The sequence below is a fragment of the Artemia sp. Qi Xiang Cuo genome, chromosome 20, assembly GCF_049724085.1.
Source record: "Artemia sp. Qi Xiang Cuo chromosome 20, ASM4972408v1, whole genome shotgun sequence".
Taxonomy (NCBI): domain Eukaryota; kingdom Metazoa; phylum Arthropoda; class Branchiopoda; order Anostraca; family Artemiidae; genus Artemia; species Artemia sp. Qi Xiang Cuo.
The window spans coordinates 15,042,331-15,055,856 of NC_142813.1; the positions used below are offsets into that span (position 1 = coordinate 15,042,331).

The following is a 13,526-nucleotide window of genomic DNA, read 5'->3' on the forward strand; positions in this document are numbered from 1 at the left end:
CACTACAACAAGGTTGCTCAAAATTGGTATCGGTATCGGTATCAAAATCGGTTGCTCAAAATATGCCCTCTGCATATTTACATGCAATATAATATCTACTTGTGTTAAACTCAAACATTAAAAAGAAGTGTTAAATAGTGTCGAAGTAAAAAAAAAGAAAAAAAAGGAGAATTTCGCGCTTCTATTACAGCAAAGTATCACTTTCCGGACAGATAAACAATAGCTCCTTAGATTCTAGAATCTCCCAATTCAGAGTGTTCAGAAAAGGTAGAAATAGCGGAGATATATGCAGAAAAAGCGGAGATCCAAAAATGTAGAGGCGTCCTTTAATTATCGAGTGAAAAAATATAAATCTCCCTCGGTTACCCCCCCCCCCAAGAAAAAAAAATCAGGCAATATTAGAAATGACTTTATCTGGCAATGAAGGTTGAAAGAAGAATACTCCCATGTTGCGACATAAAGACTGTACAATGTTTTATGCAATTAAAAAGAATTATATACTTACAAATGATATTTTCGAAGTAAGAGAAATAATTTGTCCAGGTGTTCGAATTTGTGCTTGCGTACGTTTAACGAAAGGCGTTGTTCCAATCAAATCAGCCACTTGAAGTTCTAAAACAGAAAGCTTGTAATGGAAGAAAGTTAATAATCAATAGAATAAAAAAAATAATTGCGATTAAAAGAAAAAATGTCAATGCTCAAATATCTTCGTTAGTGCATGAATTTAAACTAAGTTCATGAATGCATCGAACACTCGATCATCTATGATTTACCACTTCTGTTTCCGTCTTCGGGCATTGTACGGATTACTACTATTTCTACTACTACTGCTACTAACAACAACTCACTACTACTAACAGCACAACTCACTACTACTACCAGGACAGCTACAGGCGCTCCTCCTCTAGTAGTCAAAAAGCTGCTGCTTTGTCAAAACATAAAACATAACCAGATCGAGCAATAGCTAGTTAATGGCTACGCAAAAAAGAATAATAAAAGAAAGAAAAATAAATAAACAGAAACAACAAATAGACAAATAAACAATAAACAGAAAGATTGCTCGAGGATCCATTGCTCACTTACTTGACTAAAGTCACACACAGAAATATTTTAATCTCATAGCATATAGTGAACTTAGTTATATTTATTTTTATTTTGTATTCATTGTATAATTCATACACAATGGGGAAGGGAATGTTAATTATGGTTTAAACTATTTTAGGTCCATTCAAATTATTAAATAACCCAAAAGTAGGTATTAATCTGAGTAAGTGAAAAAATGAAGGAAAAAGGAAGTAACAAAAGTAAAACGTAATTTAATCCAGCAATGACAAATACGGTATTTGGTCACGAAATGGCCCATAAGTAAAAATGCTTCTCAAATGGTGGTAAGACAGCAAAATCAATAGACAATGCTACTATAAATTGAAGACTGGCATGGTCGATACAAGATGCAATGGTAAATATTAACGCTATTATTGATACTAAAAGTAAAGACCACCATACAAAAATCTCTGGAGTTGATTTAAAGCTTAAATTTACATAGGGTAACTAATCCCCCACCCCCCGGTACTTAAAACGTTGATACACTCCTGGAAGGGAATGTTAGAGAAACTGTCAAAGAAAAGTGAATATGAAGCAGGAGTGTTTAACCAGTCTGGACTTGTGCCAGGTAAATACAGGAGTGGGCGTCAATTAGTAGCAATAGAAGTGTTAAAGAGAAATGGGTAGAACCCGGCGTGCAAAAAGCGGGGTAGCATGGTAGCCATGCTACTTGGTAGTTTTCATGGCCTAGTGAAATTTGTCGGCAGATTTTGTCAGAAAGTGCCAGTGCTTTCACTATCCCCGACTTCGTTGGCAACTTTTGGAACTTTTTCGATTTCTGCTACTGGCTGCTTTAGAACTTTTTGCATACCTGGGCAGAACATTCTAAGAATGTGTTAAACCATAGCAAAATTGAAGAAAATAATACAGAGGAAATAAAAAGAAAAGAACAGTGTAGTTTTATGACTGGGCAAGGATGCGTCGGCCACATTTTCATTCTTAGATTAATATTTGCATTTACATTATACTTATAATTAAAACCTTATTATAATTTATTTTCATATTATATAGGGATTTATATCTATATTGTATCTGTGCTACATTTATTTACTCTTAAACAGAAGACTCCTCAGTTTGATCGATTATGAACAGGCATTTAATTCAGCTGATAAAATAGCTTTAGTGAAGATCCTATCCTTGTATGGCCCACCAGATAAGTACAGAAAAGTGATTAGTGCTATGTACAAGCATAATATTGGTGCGCTTAAGACAGGAAGCAAGGTTCGTCATTGGTTCGGTCTGAAATCAGGAGTTGAGGCAATACCGAAACTTAAAATCATTTTGCGAGCCTCAACATCGGTTGACCATCACAACGACAAATGGCCCATTAGTGAATTCTCGTAGGGGATTAGGCATCATCGAAAGCTATCAAGAATTTGTGATTTGACTGGAAAATTTAACTGAAAAGACAGGAAAAAGTTTACCGCCCATTTGTCAGCGGGCTTGTCAATCAAAGGAGGTGGCATGGGAGCTATCGAGCTGCCAAATTGCTTAAATAGCAATTTCTTTAAGCTGGTTTTTTAGTGTTTTCATATTAGCCATGCTAGAATATTTATAGGAACTGCCCTTTCCAGAACTTTAAAAATAAAATCGTACTCCGTTGGGTCAAAAAACAAAATTCACATTTTTTAATAATATAAATATCACTAAACCTGAATATCTCTATCTCTAGCACAAAACGGGTGAAGTTAAATGGCTTTTCTAAGATTTCCGGGAAAATAGGTGTCGGCTTTTAGTTTTTGTGTCCTTCCTTCAGATTTCTTATCCTAGCTCAACAGGCTATGGCAAGACCGTCCAATCAATTCTTAATAGTTTGACAACACAAACTGAAAAGTTTATAATGGACAAGATTTGGCGATACTTTAAGGTAGCGCATCCCCTTAAGCAGGGTTGTCCTGTCCCCGTCTAAATAAATTATTTTTAAGGACTTAAGGACTTAATTATTTTTAAGGTAAACACTCCTAGAGTCAGATTTGTTAAATATTTTCCACTAACTAATCTAAGAATACTTTTAGGTGCTCGTTTGACTTACAATATGTAAGACAATAAGCTGTGCTAGAAATGTGGTTTGACCCCAATTTCTTGGTAAGGTAAAAAGGTAAAGAATACGGCATTGGACTTTATGGTCCCTACTGGCGGTGCTGATCCCCGTTTAATGGCTTTTCATCCAGGAAGTGCAATGGGGGTGGGGGCCGGCCATCCTGTGCTTTGACACACCCGGCCTATTTACCATCCCCAGATACCTCCAGGTACCCATTTAGAGTTGGGTAGTTAAGGTTATTTAGGGTTACATGAGGATTGCCGAATCGTAAAATCATTTAAGGAATGTCGTAATGTGTAAGACATGGAGCACATTCTTTGAAATGGAAGTCCTGCAGTTTTTCATGTGATTTTCATCTATTTTTTGTTTACCTTTACTAGTATTTGGCTACTTTCTAGGGACCAACGCATAATTCATCTATCACTATCATTTTATTTTTAGTATTTTAGCGGTATATTCGGCTGACTTTATAAGTGGAATTATTAACCGGACCGCCTAACATTGGGATACACAATTTTTAACCCAGAAAGGCAACTTTTTTGGCCAAATTAGAAGACTGACAAAGAATTTTCCACTACCTGCGCTTGTTCAACAATCTATGTTTGTGTTGGGCTTTTCAACAAAAATTGGATGTTTTGACTCTTTAAGATATTTTGTATATTTGGGAAAGTTTTGTGATTTATATTCGAGTACTAAATCACCGAACCTGATTTACCGATGTTAAAGCAATAATTTGAAATATAGGTAGGTTAGCCTTTCTTTTTTATATATTTTCTTATAATTAATTATACGGATTATAGTTATTTAATGAATTATAGTAATTTAATTTTAATACCTCTGGTAATATTCACTCTGCTGAGTCCAAAATCAGTTAATTTTAAATGACCATTTTTAGCCAGCAGGATGTTGTCAGGTTTCAGATCTCGATGAACAATTCCGTGCCTAAAAAAAGAAGGAGAGAAAAAACACAAAAAAGCAAAAAAAAATATGTCATGATTCAACTTTAGACACAGAGTAAGGACCTTATATTCCAAGACTCCAAACTGACATAAAATAGCACTGAGGACCCCAAAATGATCTTATTTTCCACCAATAGAAGTTATCCGAATGACTCCATGGCTCCAAGGACAATGGGGACATTGGTCATGGATATTGGTTATAAACTATATAAATATAAAGGTTCTATTAGCTATTTTACCTTTAATAATAAAATTGTTTCTGTATTTTTCAACTATTATAAACACTTTTACCTCAACATAGATTACCCCAAAATCGGTAATTTAAGGCATTCAAAAATGAATTTTAACCAAAGAAGTATTAATAAAAATCACAAACAGTTTAAAAACGTGTTTTGAAAAGATTTGTCTAGTCAAAACAATTGCTATTTGAAGCTATTTTAGCCTATTTCACCGTGCTGCTTGGTGTAATCAAATCGAAAATAAACGCATTTTTGAATTATAACTGTGCAACTGGAAGTGCTGAAATTGCAAAGGATGTAAAGGCGTAAAGGTGCTAAAGATGGAGAGTCAAAGCATAGGCTTGTAGATACCACCAGCTTGAAAATGATATGAATAAATAAAAAGAGCTAGTAGGGAATACCATTGAGAGACCTTTAGTTTGCACTAAATCTACGTCGTTGTATAGTGCAAGAACAGACCTTGGCAAGGTTTTTGAAATAGGCTTGATGAAAAAAAGTGATGTGATCTTTTTATATTTATATGTATATACTATCTTTATATGTGAGCAATAATTGTATATGTAGGTATGTATTCTATTTCTCGAAAACAGCTCCATATTTTTTCGGGAAAATTGATATCTTGGGATATTCTCGCATAAAAAAAGTATCTAGATAGGTCAGAAGTCTGAGAAAAATCGTTAAGAGCCTGAATTTTGGTTTTTGCAAATGACGTCATGTACTGTGTTAGCGCATCATATAAGCATTTTTCATGACACCATATATGTCATCACATAAGCATTTTCTTATATGAGGGCATTCATAGCCTGAATAAAATTAATGAATTTCCGACACACCAGTTATTTATAGAATATAATGTCTTTTAGTAGTCCCAGAAAAACGAAAACCTGCAGTTGGAGTTACTATAAATAATGATTATTTGGAACCAACACCTGAACTATTAAACGTGATGAGACGTGAAATTTGACAACCTGGACGATCAATTGCGACAACACCAATACGGGCAGCTAAAGCAAAGGCCATGGCTAAATTGTCTACCAAACAAATTGAAAATGACAGCGATGATGATTGGGTTTTGGATTTTGACATGGATAAGGTCATCAATACCTACCATACTTTTGAAAATCAAAAATATGGACTGGATAAATCGTTGGAAGAAAAAGAAGTGTTCCAAGCATAGAGTAATTGAACGTACCTTATTTTAGGAAGTAATTAGTGCATCTAACAATCGTAGATTGTCTTATGAAGTGACATTAACTTTACATAATAATCCAAGCAGTTTTCTAGTTGCCAAAAGTAGCGGTACTTAAGCAACATTTTATAGTAGCAAGGAATCTACGGGTTGTGGGGGGAGGGGGAGGTCTTGTTGATTTTCCACCTTACAATTTTTTTAATTATTTTTCTCTAAATTGTTGAAGGGGTGTCATCAGAAGTATCTTGAAGATATTTAACACTATTTTGCGTAGTCACAAAGGTTTACAACCCTTAACAAAAAAAACAAAAAGAACTGACTTACTTGTGCAAATATTCCAAAGCTAAAATAATCTCAGATGCATAAAAAGTAGTCATTCCTTGGTCAAATATTTGATATTCAGAAAGCAAAGATTTCAAATCTCCTCCAACTAGATATTCCATTACCTTAATAAGAAAACGGAATGAGAAACAACTCGGAGCAAAACTCCTATTGAAAAACAATTAAAATTTACCTTGGAAGAATTTTTCATCGTTCAAATATATTGTCATAGTGCCAATGTTAGAAAAGATTATGTCATAGTGTCATAATAGATTATGTCATAGTGTCATAATATATTGTCATAGATCTAATGTTAGAAAAGATTATAAAGATCATGTACCCTTCTTGGCTGTTCGCAACTAATTGAAGGGTTTAAAGCTTGAGGTCTTTGGAGTATATGATAGGGAAGCTCGGTTTTTCAAAATTTATTAAGCAGCTGGAATTTTGGGGCCATGAGGCGGATGGGCTGGTTTGTTCAGATAATCGTGAAATTTAGAGAAATATTTTCATAGATTGTGCAAGTTTGTGAAGGGTTATTTCTATTTTGATAGCTGACAATCTGACATTATTTTAAAAAAAATTTGCCTGGTTTTTGAAAAATGGGGGAAACGCCCTCAAAAAGTTAAGCGATCTAAACGAAAATCACCCCATCAAATTCCGACAACCCTACCGTGGAGGTTTCAACCTCCTATCTACAAAAAGGTATTTTTTTTTGTTTGTTTTTTTTTGGCAGAAGAAAGAACACGGAGGCGTGTTTATTTTTTTTTATTTTCCCCAGTGTTGATCGTATCGAACCCATGATCCTAAAACATCGAGATAGAGCTCATTCGAATGGAAATCAAAAGTTCTAGTGGCTTTATAACTGACCAAACAGATTGGCGGGCACTTAATCCCTTTCCCATGCCGATTTTCCCCAGACATCCAATTAAAATTTTAAGATAGCCATTTAATTCGGCATGGTTGAAAGGTTCAATAACTAGGCTTATGGTGAGGACATAACCATCCATAGTACCAGGGGAAGGCGGTAAGTTACGCAATTTGTCCATACTGTTGACATAAAATATTTGTTATTGGGGGGGGGGGGTAATTTTCTGCGAGGAGTGAGGGGGGATGTTCTACGGGGAGGGAAGTTGCCGGGGAAATTTTTCAGGATAAATGTTACACGGGGGAAGGAAGGGGATTTCCTGGCACGATTTGAAAACAGTAAGAAATTAAATTGAAAAAACAAGTTTTTACAACTGAAAGTAAGGACCACCATTAAAACCTAAAATGAACGTATATGAGGGAAGATGCCCCTCCCTCAACCCTTGGTCTTTGGGCTAAAGTTTAAATTTCTGTCCTGGTTCTTTAGGAAAGACTACTCAGGCACAAGGGCCATTGATTTTGCATAACAGATATTTTTAAAGAGCTTTAAAGCTTTAGCATAAAGAGCGGGGATTGAAGAAGGGGCATCCCCCTTCATATACAGAATAATTTCTCTCCGTTTTAAGTTTTAATATTGTTCCTTACTTTCAGTCAAAAAATCCTTTTTATTTTATTTTAGCTCAATAAGAATCTAGATTTTGGCTTAAGATTTATATGTTGGACAATTTTTTTTTAATTTTTAATGATAAAGGACCTTTTGGCAATTTAGAGACACTTAGTATCTTTTGATTTAGTCTAACACCTCCTTAGCTTTCCGCAAAAAATAAAACTTAATACCCTATTCTATTCCTAAAACATTGTATCTTTGCTATTTTGACAACCTGGATGCACTTACACCCTTTTGATTTAGTTTAATAGTAAGAGCAGAAATAGTAACAGTAGTAGCCCTGAAAGTCTCAACTTAAATACCCTCAGTCGCTTTTGAGATATTGCTGAAATTTCTTATTGACAACCAACATGCACATAGTACAGCCCAGCCCATATTATCGGGCCGATATGGGGGTCAGTGTCATTATCGTATATCAGAAAAAATATCGGATATCAGCCATTTATTATTATTATTATCTTATTTAGTGCGCAACTTATCCAGAACATGGCACCATATTTCCTCAGGTAATTTTTACTTTTCCAGTCCTTGGGAGCGGAGCCACCAGCTAAGTATTACCATGGTATAGAGAGCAGCAGAGGTGAGTCAAATGAAGTCAAAGAATATTTTTTGTCAATACTAGTCAATAGACACCTGGAGCAGCGATGTTCGAAATGTATGGTGAGTTCAAGAACGTGCAACCAGAGAAGTTGTTTTTGCTTGTCTCCTGGGTCTTAAATACAAGCACCGACCCCTAAATCAAGAGGCACTCAGCAACGCTAAAAGGTGGCTGCAAGAAGAAGGACAGAGTCAGACACTGAAAGAAACAAAATTAGTCAGTGCAACAGAAGAGGAGGAAAACCCAAAACGAAGGGGAGTAGGAACAGCAAGTTTGATTGATTGCCTGTTTGATAACATGCTTGCAGCTTCAACAAGTGAGGAAGAAGAGTCAGCAGATAATATTGATCAGCAACTGGAAAGGTGCATGAGTGAAGCTGTTATTGGTAAAAAAAAAAAAAGAAACTGTCCGTTAGAGTGGTGGCGAAATAACAGCAGTCGTGTCAAGAGACTCGCACAGCTTGCTCGGAAGCATCTCTGCTGTCCGCCCTCTTCTGTCCCAAGAGAGTTTTCAGCACAATTGGGAACATTTATGATGACAAACGAAGGTCTCTGAAAGGAGAACATGCTGAAAAGTTGTGCTTTCTGCATTACAAGTTGGACACAGTCCTGTCCACAGTTGGACAGGACTTATTAAGCACTGTCCAGACTAGAACTGTATTTGGTTTAATTGTTTTTCTAAATATTTCCTATTTTTTTTTTTTTTGCATTATTTGGAATCCACAGTGAATTATAGAGTGAATATTTAGCATGTAATAGACCAGGGAGAAACATGTCAGTATGAAAACGGGCAGAGAATCAGAGTTTAAACTTTTGGTAAGGTTTTTTTTTCCGGAGGGAAATTTATCGGCAAATTATATTGGTATCATATCGGTAAAAAACGATATATCAATATCAGACCCTGAAAATCAATATCGGCCGGGCCCTATTAAATAGTGTCTTTCGATTTAATTTTAAACCAACTTAAACTTTAACTGAACGTTTCTACTTCACACCCTATTTCAGGCCTAAGATATCCCACCTATGCCATTTTGACAAACTGAATACTTTAAAACTATTCTCATTTAGTTCAATAGTAGCACTAGTAGTAGAAGTGGTAACAAAAGTCGTAGTAATTTTAGTAGCCCTGAAAGTTTCAGCTTGATGCCCTAAGGTGTCGCGGGAATATTGCTATTACACTCCTTTGATAACGCACATGTATATAGTTTCGATTCAGTTCAAAACTCCTTTCAAACTACCCCGAAAGTGTGGCCTTAATACTCTAAGCATTTCGTTAAATAGTTCTAATATTCCCTTTTGACTACTTGCATGTACATAGTGTATTTTGGTTCAGTTCAACACCGCCCACCCCATTTCCTGGAAGTTCTACTAATACCATTAGCATTAGCTATTTTATTAGTCATAGTAGCAGAAGCAATAGCAGGAGCATTGCGAGTAATAGCAGTGATAGAAGTAGTAGGATTGGTAGTAGTAGCATCAATAGCATTCATTTTGTACCTTTTTGGCCTAGTTCATTATCCCCTCCTCATTCCCTGGTAGTTTCAACTTATGCTTTAAGCCGTTTCTTAAATATTGCTAATACTCCTATTTGATAACCTGCATGCACATAGTGTGTTATGGGGTGTTTTGATTTAGCCCCCATACCCCTCAACAGTCCCTGAAAGCTTCACACTAATACCATAAGCCTTAGTAATAGTAGTGACGATATCTATAGTAGTAGCACTAATACTAGCAGTAGTAGTATACACATAGTGGATTTTTTATTAGTTCAACATACCCCCCCCCCCCAAAAAAAAAAACCTAAAAGTTTTAACCTAATGCTCTTATCCGTTCCTGAGATATCGCCGATACGTTCTTTTGACAGCGTGCACACAAATAGCGTGTAGCAATTTAATTCAATATCCCCCTCAACATTTGCTGAAAATTTTCTCCTTAATACCTTGGCATTAGTTGTAACAGTAGAAGAAGTAGTGATAGTATCCATAGAGTACCTTCTGATTGGTTCAACATCCCCTCCAACATGCACTCAAAGTTTCACTTTAATACTCTAAGCTCTTCCTGGGATATAGCTGAAACGCCCTTTTAATAACCTGCGTCGACATAGTTTGTTTCAATTTAGTTCAATATTTCCTTCAACATTCCTTGAAAGTTTCACCGTCATGCCCTTAGCTTCAATAGTATTAAAAATAGTAGTCGTAGCAGCAGTAGCAGTAGCGGTTATATTAGCAGTAGTAGTACCAGTTGTAGTTGTAGTATGCATATAGTGCCTTTTGGTTAGTTCAACATCCTCTTAACATGCCCTGAAAGTTTCTACTTAATAGCCCAGGCCATTCCTGGGATATTGCTAATACGCCCTTTTGACAAACTGCACATAGTGTCTTTTTATTTTGTTCAACATCTCCTTAAACATTCCCTGAAAGTTCTGAGTTCATACCTTTACCCACCGTAGTAGTAGTCAAAGCAGTAGTAGCTTCTCCCTCAACATGCCCTAAAAGTTGGAACTTAATACTTAAAGCTGTTCCTAAGATACTGCTCATATCCCCTTTTGTTACCCTGTACGTACATAGTGTGTTTTAATTAAGTGAAAAATCCCCCTAACTGTTTCCTGAAAGCTTCAACTTAATACTATTAGCCTCAGTAGCAGCAGTAGTTGTAGCACGCAGATAGTGCTTTTTAGTTAGTTCAGAATTCCCCTCAACATATCCTGAAAGTTTCAACTTAATACTATAAGCCGTTCTTCGGATATTGCTGAACTGATACACCCTTTTGACAATCAACATGCTTATATTACGTTCAAAAACCCTCTAAACATTCCCTTAAAGCTTCACCTTAATACCCATAGTTTCAATAATAGCAATAGTTGTAGTAGTATTAGCAACAGTGAGCACATTGCATCTTTTGTTTTTTTTTAAATCCCCGTTAACATACACTGGCGGTTTCAACTTAACGTTTCCTGTGGCATTTCTGTTCCGTCCATTTGACAACCTGCATGCACACCGAGTGTTTTCATTTAGTTCAACATATTCTCAATATTCCTTGAAATTCTCACCGTAATACCCTTAGCTTTAGTAGTAGTAGTAGCAGTAGCAATTGTAGTATTAGTAGTAGCATTCGTAAAGTGCATTTTTGGCTAGCTCAACACCAGTTTACCCTGCCATTAAAGTATCAACTTAATATTCCAAGCTGTTTCTAGGATATTGTTGATACCCCCTTTTGAAAACGTGCATGTACACAGTTTGTTTTGATTTAGTTCAACTTCAGCCTCAATATTCCCTTAAATTTTTACATTCATACCTTTGACCCTAGTGGTAGTGGTAGTCACAGTAGTAGCGGTATGGGAATTAGTAGTAACAGTAACAGTAGTAGGAGTAGTACTAGTATCTGTAGCATTATGCACTTATTGTCTTTTGGTCAGTTAAATATCCCTATAATCACGCTCTTGAAGTTTCAACTTAATACTCTAAGCTGTTTCTAAGATATTGCTGATACGCCCTTTTGACAATCTGTATACATATAGTGTGTTTTAATTTAGTTCAACTCCCCCCTCAACATTTCCTGAAAGTTCCACCTTAATACCCTAAGCCTTAGGAGTAGTCGCAATAGAATTAGTAGTAGTAGCGTGTACATATTGCCTTTTGGTCAATTAATCATCCCCCTAATCATTCCCTGAAAGTTCCACTTAAATATCCTAAGCCACTTCCGAGATACGCCGCTATGACAACCTGCATGCACGAAGTGTGCTTTGATTTAGCTCTAAGTCCCTCTGAATATTTGCTCTAATTTTCACCTTCACACCCTTATCCTTAGTTGTAGTAACAGTCGCAGTAGTAGTAATAGTAGTAGCATTTTCCTGAGGTCAAAATAATTTCAACAATTTAAAGAACATGAAGATTGGAACTCGGTATGTTACGACGTTAAAAAATAACTACCGCTTCAATATTTTGACTGACAAATTTAGACGGTAAACTGGACTGATTAGGAGTTTGAGAAACTCATATCCCACGGGTAGGAAGCACGAAATTAGGTGAAATAGAATTTGTTTACTCAGGCAGGAAGGATGGGTACATAGACAGGGAGTAGGGCTCATGATGAATAAGGAAGCTGCTAAGTCTTGTTTACATTGGGAAGGTATTGATAATAAAATACTAATAGATAATTTTTTGACTAAAAAGTTCAGGGTATCAGTTATAGTAGTATATGCCCCTGTAGAACCGACTGACAGAGATACTAGTGACTCAGATGAATTTTACTTACAGTTCCAGGAGCAAATAGACATGGTCCCACGTAGAAATATGGTGTTTTTTTTAGGAGATTTTAATGCCAAGGTCGGTAGAAATAGGGATAGATGGTATCCTAGCCAAGGTAAATTTGGCGTAGGAAAAGAAATCAGCAATGGCTACATACTGTTATCATTTTGTAGGTATAACAATCTAATTATAACCAATACGGTGTTTAGCGTATTTTGTTCAGCGTAGTTGATTTCCAGATAGAAAATATCTTTTTGTGGAGGACACTCCCCCACAACCCTCGGGGCAAGGGTTTTAAGTTATGACCTGGGGGCACATAAGGTTTTTATAGAAGGCGTTGTCGTAGAAACTTCATAAAAGGCCCATTCGATTGGAAATTTAAAGGGCTATTGCATTTTTTTTTAGTCGAAAGTGATTGGAGGGCAACTAGCCCCCCCCCCCCTCACGCCCATCATTCCCCCAAACACATCAAATAAAAATTTTGATATTATCATTTTGTTCAGCGTAGTTTATTTCCAGATAGAAAATATATTTTTGAGGAGGAAATTCTCCCTCAGACCTCGGGGCAAGTTTTGTAAGTTGTGGCCTGAGGGCATACAAGGTTATTATAGAAGGTGCTGTCGTAGAAACTTGAAAAAGAGGTCATTTGATTGGAGATTCAAAGGGCTAGTGCCTGTTTTAATAGTCGAAGGTGATTGGACGGTAACTAGCGCCCCCCACCGCTCCCATCATTCCCCCAAACACATCCAATTAAAATTTTGAGAGAGCCATTTTGTTCAGCGTAGTTGATTTCCAGATAGAAAATATGTTTTTGAGGAGGACACTTCCCTACAGCCCTCGGGGCAAGGGTTTTAAGTTATGCCCTGGGGGTATATAAGGTTTTTATAGAAGGTGTTGTCGTAGAAACTTCAAGAAAGGTTCATTCGATTTGAAATTCAAAGGGCTAGTACCCTTTTCTAATAGTTGAAAGTGATTGGAGGGCAACTAGCCCCCCCCCCCCATGCCCATCATTCCCCCAAACACATCCAATCAAAATTTTAAGATAACCATTTTGTTCAGCGTACTTGATTTCCAGATAGAAAATATGTTTTCGAGGAGGACACTCCTCCGCAACCATCAGGGTAGGGGTTTTGTGTTATGCCCTGGGGGCATATGAGGTTTTTATAGAAGGCGTTGTGGTAGAAAACTTCAAAACAGGCTCATTCGATTGGAAATTCAAAGCGCTAGTACACTTTTTAATAGTCGAAAGTGATTGGAGGGCAACTAGCCCCCCCCCCACGCCCATCAATCCCCAAAAC

General features: G+C 36.5%; 1 protein-coding gene across 2 annotated transcripts in view; it reads right to left on the reverse strand.

Moving 5' to 3' along the window:
• The window catches only part of gwl (serine/threonine-protein kinase greatwall), a 148,761-nt gene that overhangs the window by 88,167 nt on the left and 47,068 nt on the right, over nucleotides 1–13,526 (reverse strand). For both annotated transcript variants that reach the window (XM_089105734.1, XM_089105733.1), the window contains exons 5-7: nucleotides 5,857–5,978; nucleotides 3,981–4,087; nucleotides 506–612 (exon numbers count right to left, since the gene is read on the reverse strand). In XM_089105734.1, coding sequence (XP_088961860.1) covers nucleotides 506–612; nucleotides 3,981–4,087; nucleotides 5,857–5,978 — 336 coding nt within the window. The remainder of the gene's footprint in view (nucleotides 1–505; nucleotides 613–3,980; nucleotides 4,088–5,856; nucleotides 5,979–13,526) is intronic.